Source organism: Pogona vitticeps, chromosome 5 (genome assembly GCF_051106095.1).
Source record: "Pogona vitticeps strain Pit_001003342236 chromosome 5, PviZW2.1, whole genome shotgun sequence".
In the NCBI taxonomy this organism is placed as follows: domain Eukaryota; kingdom Metazoa; phylum Chordata; class Lepidosauria; order Squamata; family Agamidae; genus Pogona; species Pogona vitticeps.
Window position 1 is genome coordinate 45,938,820 of NC_135787.1, and position 14,629 is coordinate 45,953,448.

The 14,629-nt window shown below is 42.5% G+C and overlaps 1 protein-coding gene and 1 long non-coding RNA gene across 9 annotated transcripts in view; one reads left to right on the plus strand and one right to left on the minus strand.

Moving 5' to 3' along the window:
• TMEM131L (transmembrane 131 like) overlaps positions 1–5,562 on the plus strand; it is an 83,996-nt gene extending 78,434 nt beyond the window's left edge. For 5 of the 8 annotated variants that reach the window (XM_073001536.2, XM_020781365.3, XM_073001537.2 and 2 more), the window contains 8 exons: positions 112–266; positions 583–768; positions 2,257–2,335; positions 2,950–3,035; positions 3,643–3,763; positions 3,902–3,990; positions 4,277–4,419; positions 5,137–5,562. In XM_073001536.2, the coding sequence (XP_072857637.2) occupies positions 112–266; positions 583–768; positions 2,257–2,335; positions 2,950–3,035; positions 3,643–3,763; positions 3,902–3,990; positions 4,277–4,419; positions 5,137–5,415 (1,138 nt within the window). In that variant the 3' untranslated portion in view covers positions 5,416–5,562. The remainder of the gene's footprint in view (positions 1–111; positions 267–582; positions 769–2,256; positions 2,336–2,949; positions 3,036–3,642; positions 3,764–3,901; positions 3,991–4,276; positions 4,420–5,136) is intronic. The other 3 variants (XM_078394788.1, XM_078394787.1, XM_078394786.1) reach the window with 3 other exon arrangements.
• The window catches only part of LOC144589642 (uncharacterized), a 30,849-nt gene extending 17,836 nt beyond the window's left edge, over positions 1–13,013 (minus strand). The window contains exon 1 of the long non-coding RNA XR_013545889.1: positions 12,903–13,013. This is a non-coding gene — a long non-coding RNA (uncharacterized LOC144589642). The remainder of the gene's footprint in view (positions 1–12,902) is intronic.
• Positions 13,014–14,629: the final 1,616 nt, after the last annotated feature.

The window sequence follows — 14,629 nt, forward strand, 5'->3', positions numbered from 1 at the left end:
TCTTCCAATGGGAAACATACAGATGGATTCCTGGTAGTTAATTTAAAAAGCGCCTGCCACAACAGCTAGACAGGAAAATAACATCTTTTTTTCCATCTGGGACTGTTGTAGGGTTCCTGAACAGATAGAGCTGAAGCATGTGTACAGTGAATTTGAAAGACCAGAACTTAGAACGAACATCAGTATAAGAAACTGGTGTGCTCAGGGCAGTGGGGAAATTTGTAAAGGAGACGAGAAAGCCGGCTTGTCTACACAGAAGGAAACAGGTATGTAGTCAAAAGTAAACCAGAAGAAAATAATATGTGGAGAAGGAATTGTGGAGTCCAAACTTCAGATAAGAAGTCAATCTTGCTATTGAGCTTCTGAAGCTCACTGATGAATAAATTTAGAAGTGAGTTATGTCATGTCCTCTCTGTTATGAATGTATGTGCTAAATTTGGTTGGCAGTCTTTCCACTGAACAAAATCTGATCTATAAAAGATTATCAGTTTCTTGGCAATCATTTGTTCCCCTGTTGGCAAGAATAAATTGACAAAAATCATGAGGTTTTAATTTTATTTGACAATTTCCCCACTCTACTAGAAGCTTTCTATCAATGGCCTAAGAAGAAGTGCCTGGAAAGGTTTTGCTCAGATTCAAGTTCAGACTGTGGAAGCTCATCAGGGGGCGTGCGCGCCAGTCGAGGCAGCTGGGGCAGCTGGAGCAGCACCAGCAGTTCTGATGGAGATAAGAAACCTGGGATTCCAAGCAGACACTTCCTTCCTTCTAGTAAGGGTTGTAGATACATCTCTCTCTCTCTCTCTCTCTCTCTCTCTCTCTCTGTGTGTGTGTGTTGCATTTCTGCCATTATTTAAAGCCTAAAATTCCAAGAGTTCTGCACAAGAGGCTAATCAATATAAAATATTTTTCAGCAAAGGATCTTCAAAGTCTCAAAGTTATTTTATTTAGCCCTCCATCTCTGTCAGATCTCTTCTAGTGATAACTGTATTAAAGATTACATGATTAGTACATGGAATGAGATATTTGTATTCCCCAAAAGAAAAAAGCTAGATGAAGCTCAATTTAAGAGGAGTCTCAATGGAGGAGATAAATTCCCAATCACTTCCTGACATATTTTTAGTCCAGGATCTCATGGTGTAAAACTGCTTGTGCAACAAACAATAGCGCAAGCAGCTTACATTCTTGGTGCTTCTAGAATTGAACTGCCATGATGGTGATGCCCAAGCATCTTTAAGCAGCTGTTTAGACAGTGATCACTGCTTAGCTAACAGCTGTATTAGGTAATTGTGTATTACTATGCTAGTGGAAGATCCTGTTCTTTGGCCAGCAAACGGAAGATTGATCAGGACAGTTTTTTTAAAATCCTGTTTTTCATTTGTAAAAACAAAACAAGTCCCTACTAAAGCAGAATCAATGAATCAATGAGAAATTGGTAAATCTAGACGAAAATTGGATTTAGGCCCTGCAAGTGGTTGAAACCTGAAGATATTGTTTACAACTTTTAAAGTAACAGTGCTGTAGAATGCCTACACTGTTGCAGTATCTTGATACTGCAACAAGTGATTTGAGGAAATGTCCCATCCTACTGCATGAGATTAAAAGGCATTTTAAAGTTTTCCTGTTACAAATTATTTCTAGCATAATTTATGCCAGTGTTTCCAAACTTGGGGGTTGCAAAGTGTTTTCTGGGGGAGGGATGTCATGGCTTGCCTTATGTGTGTTGTCCTTGTTAAATAATTTATTTGTTGACCTTTTGGAGGCAGATATTAAAGTTATGCATGACAAACAGACATGGGGTGGGGATGCTTTCTGAGAAGAAATAAGTTTACCCCATTTAAAATGTCTTTTAATGCAAATATGGTGCTGGGTGACAGGTTAGTTGGCTATTACAAAAGGGTGTCACTACTCGAAAAAGTATGCTATGAAAATTTATTGTTTGCTCTCTGTCTTAGTTTGGGCAGGGTTATCCTGTTTTGCTTTAGTTGAATTCTTCACTATTAGGGAACATTAAAGGTTACACAGTTGTCACAGTTGTGGGCAGGGCTATATGGTTGCAAGGTGGCAGAGGTGGGTACGTTGCAGCTATTTCTCTCTCTGTATCCAGTCTCTAGTCCCTGCTGCACAGTCTCTTTAGAAAAACCGAGAAAGGTTTTATTCATAAATTCTTTTATAGTTTGCATCTGTGTAGTCCCAGCAATTACTGAAATGTATCTCATAATATGAATATGTCTCATTTGTAATTATTGTTTTCTACAGGGGAAAATATTTCATGCAGTGACTTTTCTTCTGAAACACCCATCACTTTAAACCTTTCTCACAACATTTGCAACACCAGGTAAAGCCTTTTAATGTTTTCCCCCCATCATGCAGCTTCAAACTTGCCAAGCAAATGAACTGGGAAACAGAATTGTTAGAACTAAATTTGCGGCATTTAGTGCTATTGTCTTTGATGTTTTACCGGTTAGAGACAATGTGTCCCACTATCTTCTGCTTCTCTTTAGTGGCTAATTTTAGAGAGCATTTTGGCTTTTTATTTTTAGGGATCTTAAATGAAGTTTTTATTTCTCATAGGTAGCTTACAAATCTGCCTAACTCTACATTCCTATGTATGCATGTAGGTTGTGGGTTCTCAGCTGAAGTAAATATGGATTGCCTGCTACTATCCCATGTACTAGTGCAACTATAGTTTACCATTCAAAATACCAATAATAATAATAATAATAATAATAATAATAATAATAATAATAATAATAATAATAATAATAATAATAATAATGATGATGATGATGATGATGATGATGATGATGATGATGATGATGATGATGATGATGATGATCGGCCTCCTCAGCCACACTAGATGCTGTTCCAAGTCCTCCATACAGAGCACGTTACCATAGTCTTTCAAGACTGAAGGATGCCTAAGTAATGATAATTTTGGTTTGTCTTTAGCAGAGATGTGAATAATGTCACCCAGTGTCCAGAGAATCTGTGCCCCAGCTTTACTGATGTGACTGTAGATTCAGATAAAAATAAAGGTGAGTTTAACAAAATGGTAATATCTAATATTGTTGTGTAAATGATTTAAATAGACCCAGGTATCAGTTATTTTTATTCTATGTATACTTCTAACCAGCTCTGTTTAGAACCAAACTAAATAGCTGTCAGTTGATCAAAAGCAAACTGGACTGTGTTCCAAATTGCTATGCTGGTGCCTAAACTGAAGAACCTACATCATGATGTGTAGGTTTACGTAGTTTAATAATGTTTTGCACTTTTTTGGGTAATTTTACAGAAATGTTCCCCCATTCCTAGTTTCCTATCATGGTGTTTTGTTTGTTTGTTTTTTAAAAGAGGTCCAGTATTCATTTCTTGGCTTTCGTTTGCGAATTGTGAGATCCCAACAATGGTACATTAGCAGTCTATTAACTGGAAGTGTTTTTACTACCAGTTAAGACAGAACAGATAAAAAACAGTGAAGCAGAAATGATAGAAACTGTAAAGAAGAAATTTGAATTTGTTCCTCATTTGATCCTACATATAACTTGTGGTAGAAATAGAATTAAACTCATCATAATGATAATCCTGGACACCTTCTTAACATAATATAGATTGTGTTGTTGACACTTCTACTTGCCTTTCTAGGTCTCTATCCAGCAGGAGATCTGTGGCCATCTCAACCTGTCTGCCTGTCAAATAGCATAAACTACAGCCTTGAGAATAATGTGCCATGTTTGATCCAGGAAAACCCTTCATTACACAATGGGCAAGTTCCCCTCCCTCCTTACAGATTTCAGTGAAACAACAATTCCATGCTATAACAGTAAATATACCTGTGTAGACAAAGCAGACTTTTATTCCTTAACATATTCCTGAAACAAGGCTTTGCTTTCTTTTGTTATAGCTTCATTGATTGGAATGCATCTTGTGATGGCCAGTTTACCAGCATGTATTGTCCAGTAGAGGTGAATGACTACAATGCCTTTCCAGAAGGTAAATGCCTTATTTAACCCATTAATAACTCACTAGAGAAGGAGACACACACGACCTAAAGCTTATAATTTCTTGTTAAGTCTGTGGACCTGGGCAGCCGCCTTGAACCTTGTCAGCAGATAACATTATGTCCCTCCCAAATTCTTCCTCAACAGAGCTTTGTCTTCCCTACCCAATCGAATCTCAAAATTAAATTTTACAAACCAGGATGCAATAAAATAATATGAATATGAAAAACGTTCTTCATTGGCTAATGTTAGAAACTTCTATTTTTCCTGAACTACAGAAAATATGAACTACCATAATGGCTTTCCATGCACTGCAGATGTTCAGAATACAGCTTTTATTGATCACAATTGTCAGTCTACTTGGAACACTGCACCCAATCTTCCTCCAACTTGGGAACCCACCAGTTATGTCAACCCAACAGTGAGTATGGAGAGAGAGAGAGAGAAAGAGAGAGAACCAAAGCTGGTTCGAAATTGTTGCTCATTTTGACAGAAGCAGAAAAGTGGGATGGTTTAGTTACAGTTCGTTTGACAAACATTTCAGAAGGCAATTCAGATTAATTAATTAACTTCTTGAACGTGGTATGTTCTCTCTGCTTTGGTTCTTTGCTATTGCTTTATCAATGTTAGTTTTTAGAGGTCAGGGGCTAAAATTGCTCGTGAGTCAGTGTAGTATAATGGCAGAGCACATGCAGCAGGTCCACCTTGTGAACTTTGTCCTTGCAGCTTCTGTTCCCAATGCATTTGGTACAGCAGGTTCAGCTGTAGTCCATTAATGTAGTCCATTAATTTGAAGAAGTGAAACAGAAAGGAAAAGATGGCAATTTTGCTTCCTATTTTTTTCCTTTCCAGCCCTTTAGTTTTCCAAAATCTTCATCTTCCGCTGTAGTTACACTGGTAACTACTTTTGGAAATAAATTGCAACAACTTAAGAAATCATCATAAACATTCTCTGTTGTGTGACTCAGCTTGCTCCATGTAATGTCTACAGTGATTTCTCAACTTGAAGCAATTTCCTCCAAAAGTCACACTATTTCCTTAACTACACTACTGGATACTTGTTACTATTTTGAGTTCTTGTTTCTAAATTTATAGATGAATATCACATCCACCATTACATTTTTTTCTTGCCTTTCAGTCCTACCTCTCAAGCACCAGAAGTTTGTCGCCTATGTCTGGACTGTTTGGTTCCATTTGGGCTCCGCAGAGTGACATTTACGAAAACTGCTGTCCAGTCGATGCCACCGCTCAGCATTCAGCCCAGGTGGAAAACCAGGCAGTAATTTGTAAACAGGAGTACTACCCGAGATTTAACCCATTCCGTGCCTATATGAACTTAGACATATGGACATCAACAGCCAACCGGAATGCAAATTTCCCTCTTTCTAGGGACTCGGGTTATTGTGGAAATGTGTGAAATGGAAATTGGTTTCAAAAAAAATGTGAAATAAAGATGTTTCAGTTTTGATTACTAGAATAAGCTGGTTGTTGAACTAGAATTCAATGTTGGTGGATATTTTGGCACTTTTGTATGGAAAATAAAACTTTTTTTTTTTTTACTGAAGTATCTAGATCGTCTGCTTTCTGAAAACAGTAGTTCTATAATAAGCTACAGGTGAACAGCCTGTATGTTTTATGGAAACCATCACTGTAGACACCAGAGGTGGTATTCTGCCTTGCTTGTTCTGGGAGAAACATTTCTCCAGCCACTGCTTATTTGACTCTGTTTATTTCACAAACTTACATTCTAACTTTCCTGACCGTTTGGGGTTGTTAACTTTCATAATACTGTATATAATTACATGACTGTAAGAACAAACTTAAAAACTATATACAATATTATCCCTAAAGCTTCATGAGGGATGGGACCACTAGCAGCAACAGAAGCCAACACAGAAACAAGACACTAAATGGATGAAAGAAATGTCCACAAAAATGCTGCATAAGGAAATGTGTAAGGAGACCCAAACAGAGTCTACTTTAGCATTCTGTTTCTCAGAGTGTACAGATACTTCTGGGAAATACACAAGCAGAATATATTAATGAAATTTGTTCACTGTTGTTCTCTGCCTTGTAGTCAAAGTTATGCTACCACTGAACATGCAGGTTCCTTCTGCATTTGTTTTAATTCCTCACCAGAAATGGAGAGACCTATCCTCTGTGGCAGCCTTTCATAGTTTGGGTCCATGCAGTTATTGGTGTAGAACTCCCCTAATCTTTCATCATTGGCTGGGCTGGTGAAGGCTAATAGGACTTTAACACCAACATCTGTAGGGCCGTAGCTGCCTAGCATAGAAGAGTTCCATGGTTTTTCTCTTAATTCTTTTAAAAAGTCTTTTATGTTAATGGCCATCATCAGTTTTGTGAGCAGCCTGTTTCTTTGGCTAAACTTAGGTTCTAGTGTGTAAGAGGAAGAAATATAGTATTCCCTCTACAGGGTTCAAAATTAGATAAAATTCTATTATTTCATGCTGTGGGACTGGTGAAGGTCCTCTTAGTCATGAGAGTGGACTATCCACCTCTCAGAGAATGCTAGCTGGATTCCCTACCTGCAGCTCACCTGTGGACTGGGGCCCTGGCAAGGCGGAGGTGAATGATGTCCTCAAAGCCACAGGTTGGTCATGGTGGGACTTGGAATTAAGGAGAAGTGGGAGATAGAAAGGGGGACTGTTGGGTGGATGCCATAGATTGGGGGCCCAGGAGATGCTGCTGCCACTGACGTTGAAGACCACCTGGGAGATGGTTTGCAGACATAATCCTGAAACTAGATACTGGGTAGAGCTGCTGATACCACCGGAGAAAGCTGCCTGGGTCTGTCAGGACCATGTGAAGTGCTGAGAGGCTTGGAGGCTTGAGAAACATCTGCAAGTTTGCTGCTGGCAGAAGCACCCATGGCAAGCAACACTGATGGAGGGGCCTCATGACCATCCTCCCCCCCTGGCCCCAGTCCTGTGAAGGTCAGTTTCCTCTCCAGTTGGCCCCATTATGTAGGAGATGCCCGTCAAGTAAATCCTGGTGGATTTTGGATGAGCTGCCTGAGTGGATTAACATATCTACGGGCCGCCCACCACCAGTAGGGATTTATGGGAGTGGCAGGGGAGGAAGCCTTTGCCATTCACCTCCAAAGACAGTTGACAGCCTTCGCTCAGCACCCCTCCTGTGGGACTCCATGTGTTATGTTTACCCTGTGGCCCCGCTTGTTTCACTAAACCCAGAGCTCACGAAGGTATCCCAACACGCCCTTTAACACGCTGCCACCAGTTGATCTCTTTATCAACCTATATTTCCTATGAAAGACAGGTCCATTCAGTACTGTTTTAAGTACTGTTTTAGATTACAAGTTGTTTTAGGACTAGTTCTTAAGCACATTCTTTAAAGCTACACAAAGCTTCAGTATTTTACTTTAACCTCTTCTATCTTAAATCAGGTCACACTCTGACTAATCACTCCTTAAACACTCTTTCTGCCTCAAACTCCAAACTCTCTTCTCTGTTTCTGACTGAACTCTCTAGACTCTGACTCATCCCTCCCTTCTAGTTTCTCTGGCTCCACCTCCCAACATGCAAATACACAGCTGAATATTCATACCAGGGGTGATCGCTACACCATGCCTGGCTCATCTGTGAAGGATTCTCAAAACTTTTGGAAGAGGCAGGACTCCACACCCCTCAGTAAAGACCCTATGGTGGCAGTGCTCGGAGGACTGATGGAGTGAAATTAACTCTCTGGAGCCCAGAGTTAACTTTTATGTTTATGGCCCAGTTGGCCCTTTAAAAGATCTGTTGCTTAGTAAAAGAGCTCATTTTTGTAACTACTATTGATGTTGTCATGGAAGGAGGCCATGGCTGATCACACATGCTCTTATTCTTGGCTACATTAAAATATCCAACTTCTTTTTAATTTTACAAATGGAATTATCAAATCTCTTCGGTCCTCTTACAAGGCAGTCCAGTGGAGGACAGAAGAGAGAGAACCCGAAGCAGAGGACCTGCTAAAACAGTGGTTCCCAACCTTGGGGCCCCAGATGTTCTTTGATTAATTATTATTATTTATTTTATTTATATCCTGCCTATCTAGTCAATTAAGACCACTCTAGGCGGCTTACAACAAAATATAACAATATAATTAAAAACAATTTTATATAAGGGGAAAAACTTTGGACAAGATGGGACAGACACTAGGAAAAGGAGAGAGGGGGGAAATCAGGAATTGGCTGAGGGGAAGGCCTGCCAAAACATCAGTGTTTTTAGTTGCTTTTTAAAAATACCCAGCGAGGGAGCCGCGCGGATATCAGGGGGTAGGTTATTCCAGAGGCGAGGAGCCACCGCCGAGAAGGCCCGATTTCTTGTCTTTTCTTTCCGGGCCTCCCTCGGCGTTAGGCTCCTCAGCCTCACCTCCTGGCTCGTGCAAGTGACACGGGTAGATCTTGGTGGACGTAGGCATTCCGCCAAGTATCGAGGCCCTAAACCATTTAGGGCTTTATACGTGAGCATCAACACTTTGAAGTCGATGCGGAATCAGATGGGCAGCCAATGCAATGCGGCCAGAGTGGGCGAAATATGTTGGAATTTTCTCACTCCACTAAATAATCTGGCCGCAGCATTCTGCACCACCTGAAGTTTCCGCAGCAGCCTCAAAGGCAGCCCCACGTAGAGCGTGTTACAATGGTGTAATCTTGAGATTACAAGCACATGTACCAAGGTAGTGAGGGCCCCCACATTGAGATAGGGCCGCAGCTGGGCTATCCGCCTAAGATGGTAGAAGGCGTTTCGGACCACAGACGCCACGTGGGATTCCATAGTGAGCGCCGGGTCCAGATGGATCCTCAAACTGTGGACCCCATCCTTGGCAGGGAGGGTCAACCCCCCCCAAAAGAGAAGGAGTTTCCCAAACCCTCCACTGTGGGGACACCCACCCTTAGCACCTCCGTCTTGTCCGGGTTCAGCCTCAGCCCGTTCTCCTGCATCCATTGCAGTACGGTCCCCAGGCAGCGCTGGAGGGATAGAACGGAATCTCCTGCTGTAGATGGAAAGGAGATGTAGATCTGAGTATCATCAGCGTACTGATGACACCGAGCTCCACACCCCTGGATGACCCCTCCCAGCGGCCTCATATAGATGTTGAACAGCATTGGGAAGATAATCGACCCCTGTGGAACCCCGCAATTGAGACTCCACGGGGCCGAGACACTCTCCCCAAGCTGTACTCTCTGGGGACAGTCCTCCAAGAAGGAACGGAGCCAGGCCAGTGCAGGCCGCTGATTCCCAGCTCGGAGGGCCTCCCCAGGAGGATACCGTGGTCAATGGTATCAAAGGCCGCTGAGATGTCGAGGAAGACCAGCAGGGACACTTTGCCCCTGTCAGCCTCCCCCCAACAGGTCATCACACAGGGCGACCAATGCCGTTTCTGTACCATGGCGCGGCCTGAAGCCCGACTGAAATGGATCCAGGGCCTCTGTTTCATCCAAGTGCGCCTGGAGCTGGTCGGCCACCACCCTCTCAACCACTTCGCTTAAGAAAGAAACATTGGCGACGGGCCTATAGTTGCCAATTTCGTCCGCCGCCAAATTAGGTTTCTTTCTGATGGGCCTAATGAGTGTCTCCTTGAGGGCAGGTGTTATAGGCCTGGCTGCTTTGATTAGCCAGGCCGGGCAAGGGTCAAGGGAGGAGGTGGTGGCACGACAGCGATCAAGTGCCTTGGCCGCAGAATCAGGCGTGACAGGCTGAAAGGAATCGAAAGTCACCAGGCAAGACAGAGCGCTGGACATCTCTGCTCGACTCACTGTATTCAAAAAAGGAGAGAGGTCCCGGTGGATGGCCTCCACTTTCGATTTTAAAAATGCTGCAAACTGGTCCGGTGAAAAACTAGGGGGAGGCCCATCACTCAGACCAGTTCCGGATAGGTCGTGCACTATACGGAATAATTCCGCCTGCTGGTTGGACGCTTCGCTTATCCGGTTAGCGAAGTATGCTCAACTGGCAGCCTTTACCATAGCCAGGTAAAGGTTAGTAGCGACCTTGACAGCTATCCAATTATAATCCGTCGGGTCCTTTCTCCATTTGCGCTCTAGCCGTCTCCTGACCTGCTTCAACGCCCGGAGATCCTGGTTAAACCAGGGTGCCGGGCGGTCTCTGCGCTGGAGAGGGCGTTTAGGAGCGATCGTGTCTACAGCCCTAGAAGACTTAATTACTAGTTTTGTTGGCCAGGATTTCTGAGAGTTGCAGTCCAAGAATATCTGCAGACCTCAGGTTGGAACCACTGTGCTAAACCCTGCCAACAAAGCGGGGGGGGGGGGGGATCTACCTGCTTGTTAGTTTCTTTCTCATTGGTTACAATGGAACAAAAATTGAGTTCACCATCCTTCCTCCTGTTCCAAGGACATGTCTGAATTAGGAGTGTTTTGGACCAGTAGCTCCAGAGTCTTCCCATATCTGCAGCCCAAAAGGTGCCTTCTTGTTGTCACTGCTGTGGTAAGGCTAGCAGAGCTTTCCACACCCATGACAGAAATATCTGTAGGGGTGAGCTTTCTTTCTCCAGGTCTGGATACAGAATGTGACTATATTACAGATTTCTAGATATAAATCTGTGTATCATGTGTGGCCCATGGTATATGTAGGTCACCCTGTGTACCCTGCCCTAGAGAAGAGAGCTTGGAACCATGGCCTCAAATTACAAGCAGACTGCTGCCTCTTCATCAGAGGTTTCCAAGAAGAAGTGAGTGGCCACTCATCAAGGATATTACAGTATTGGATATCCAGTGTCTGTGGGAAGATGATCTTTTGAGGTCCCTTCCAGTTCTGTGATTCTGTGCATAGGGTAGCACTCTTCATATATGATAATCCCTGTGGGTCTTCTGTAGCCTAAATGGATCCTTGTAAGAATCTCTGTTCCAAAGATTCAATGTTGGGATTCTTTTTATTGAACACCTCTTATTTTGTCGGGATTAACTGCCTACAAGTAGGTGGGGCAGAGTTCTGAGGGTTGCATAATAAAGCATTGACACACTTCATCCAGTTTTCAAGAGCTCTCTGTTACATTGGCAACTGCAGCTCTTCTAGAAAGGATTTTGAAACAGACTGGTTTTGCCAACATCACAAGTACTGTAGTGCTGTTTTAGTAATAAACCTGTTTTGGTAATGTAAAAGAAGGCCTTCACAGTATGAGGCTGTTACTAGAAGACAGAACAGACTTCATCTCTGTTGCTCTGGAGGAAAGGATCTGAATCAACAATTAGAAATTGCAGGGAAGCACCTTTTGGCTATTGCTCAGTTTCTTTCGAGAAGTTTTTCCTGCTTCAAAGTTTCTTCTGCCAGCTCTTCAGCAATGTTAACAGATTGCCTGTGGAGACTGTGAGTTCACTAAAGATAATTTACTCTGGAATTTTATAGTCCTCTATCATAGAAGCCGAAGTTGCAGCTCACAAGGTAAGTTCTGTGCTGATCAGAGAGGGTTGGGCTTGATCACTTCTAAAATGTCTGCCAACTTTCCTGATTCCATGGGACAGGAATTCTACTCAAAGCCCAGAATGCTAACATTCACTTAGTATTCTGGCATAAGAAGGGTCAGGCTCAATGGTAACTTGCTTTCCATCCAGAATATCCTAGAGTCATTCTATTCCCTGGCATTTCCAATTAGAAGGAAGGATCTCACCAGGCCCAGAGACCTTGTACAAAAGAAAAAGATGTCAAGATGTGGCACAGCTATGCTTATTAGAAACTGACATAGATTGGCTTGTCTATATTGAAAAGATTTCTTTAAGGGATTGTATTAAAACTGTGCTCACGACCTGGGGTTCAAATCCCAGGTAGCCAGCTCAAGGTTGACTCAGCCTTCCATCCTTCCGAGGTCGGTAAAATGAGTACCCAGCTTGCTGGGGGGGCAATGTGTAGCCTGTATATTAAAATTGTAAACCGCCCGGAGAGTGCTTGTAGCGCTATGGGGTGGTATATACAGTAAGTCCAATAAATAAATAAATAAATAAACATCACAAAGCGAAAAACCATTCAGGTCTTTGTACTATGCTGTGTAGAACTTGTACATATTTATATTACAAGAAAGAGTTTCTAGATAGGTCTATTGAAAGTTTCCAAAACAACTCGTTGGCAGCTAACACATGACTGGACTAGAAAGAAAAGGCAGGATATTTTTTAAAAAAGAATCTTATTCTTATGGAAGTGGAATAAAATCCAGTCCTGGGGCTTAATCCCTTGTGTTTTCCCTCTTCAGCAGGATCTTTAATATTCTTTGTAGTGGTCAGAATCTGAGATCTGGTGCAGAATGTTTGTCTTCTATACAGCTGGGCTACTAGAGGGGCTTCTGTATGCGAATACATTTGCCCAAATTCTATTGGTGTTTACTGGGGGGGGGTTATATATATTTCTATGGTTAATTAATAAAATGCAGGTGTATGCAAGTTAAGTGCTTGACCAGACGCAGGACCAACACACACTGGCACCTCATTGCTTATCCACAATTGTTCATAGAAACTTGTTCACAGAAAATTAGCCCTTAAAACTAAGAAATGTGTCCATCCATATTATAAAATCTCTAAAATTGGTCCTTCATTTTCCAAACTTTGCACATGATGTATTTTTTAAAGGCTGACACCCAGTGTTTAATTGCACATAGCACTGACTTTAAACTCCTTGCAGTACCTTAACAGTTCATTACTGATTTCTTTGTTTGTTTGTTTGCTTGCTTGCTTGCTTGATGCCTTTCTCCAGATAGGTGGCTCACAACAATCAAGAGTTTTAAAATACCTTATAAATCACATTAAAAAAAGTAAAAATATATCAAGATTAAAATCATGATTAAATACAATTTTAAATCATTTTGAAAACATTAAAAAAGCTAATAAAGCATTCCTGAGACATTTATTGCTTTATTGCCTGGTCAGAAACTCACTGATAGGACATCAGGTGAAGCAGTTGCTCTGAGCGGCCCCTCTGCATCTTGAAATTAATTCACATTCTTTGGCATATTCACTTCACACTTTCCCTGGTGTCTTCCTTGCTGTTCAGGGACTTTGGAGACCTAAGTGTCCCAGCTGCTTCCTCTGAAGTCCCCCTGCTTCCTGTTTCCTGCTGTCACTCTGGGCAGAAGGTAGGATGACGAATCCTCCAACAGCTTCCTTTTCTTTTCAACTTGCACAGACTCTGCTTTTTGTGATCTCATATTGTCATTTGACAAAGTTCCTCTTCTGAGGCTGTTTCCTCTAACCACCAAACTACATACCCTGCTTGTTAAATGTTCATCAGATGGACTTCTTTTTCCAAAAGCAATGCCTTTTTATGGTAACTCTGTCTTGGATGCGACCTCAGCCTATTGAACTACAGTAGCCTTCCCTCACCTGCAAGGCCATAAGAAACAATTTTGGCACTCAGGGTGAATGTTGCCATCACCCGTCTGCTCTGCCCTGAGGTATGGACACAACACAGTCCTGGAGGGGAATATGGGACCCCCTCCCCAAAGAAAAAAGGAAGCTTATGGTGTCAGGAAAAGGAAAGTGGAGATGCTGTCATTTATTTTCCTAACATACACCAGGAGATTTGCCTCTAGATTTTGGTTCCCTGGGCCAAAGCCCCAGATGCTTTAGCATAGATGCAACCTCACTAACCTGGTGCCCTTTGTTTCCTGGTGCCAGGAAACAACTCTGTGTCCTCCCCAGCAGCATGACCACAGAAATTTCTGCATTCATAAGCCTGCATTCAGAAGCCACTGGCAATGGTGCGGCTAAAAAATATTGTAAATAAAATAAATAAATAAATAAATATGTAGCTGCCCTCCTTGCCTCAGCTGCTTTGATAACACATGCAGAAAAGTTATTTCTGGGCAAGAAAGACAATGGCATGGAAGAGGCACTTAGAACTTTTCATCTGGAAAGTTGCTGCTACACTGTTCGCTGTTTGCCCCCCAAAGTACCTTTGAAATAACTGCAGGTAGCAAACCACAGCACTGATTGGCACACAGCTAGTAGGTTCAGTCTCCTTCATGGATTGCTGCCTTGTCGTGGCGAAGGGGCTTGAGTAACTCAGAGAAGCTATGGGCTATGCCGGTCAGGGACACCCAAGACGGACAGGACATAGTGGAGAGTTCCGACTAAACGCAATCCACCTGGAGTAGGAAATGGCAAGCCACTCCAGTATCTTTGCCAAGAACGCCCCATGATCAGAAACAAAAGGCTAAAAGATATGACGCTGGAAGATGGGCCCCTCAGGTCGGAAGGCGTCCAACATGCTACTGAGGAAGAGTGGAGGACAAGTACAAGTAGCTCCAGAGCTAATGAAGTGGTTGGGCCAAAGCCGAAAGGACGCTCAGCTGTGGACGTGCCTGGAAGTGAAAGGAAAGTCCAATGCTGTAAAGAAAAATACTGCATAGGAACCTGGAATGTAAGATCTATGAACCTTGGGAAGCTGGAGGTGGTCAAACAGGAGATGGCAAGAATAAACATCGACATCCTGGGCATCAGTGAACTAAAATGGACAGGAATGGGCGAATTCAGCTCAGATGATTATCATATCTACTACTGTGGGCAAGAATTCCGTAGAAGGAATGGAGTAGCCCTCATAGTCAACAAAAGAGTGGGAAAAGCTGTAATGGGATACAATCTCAAAAATGATAGAATGATGTCA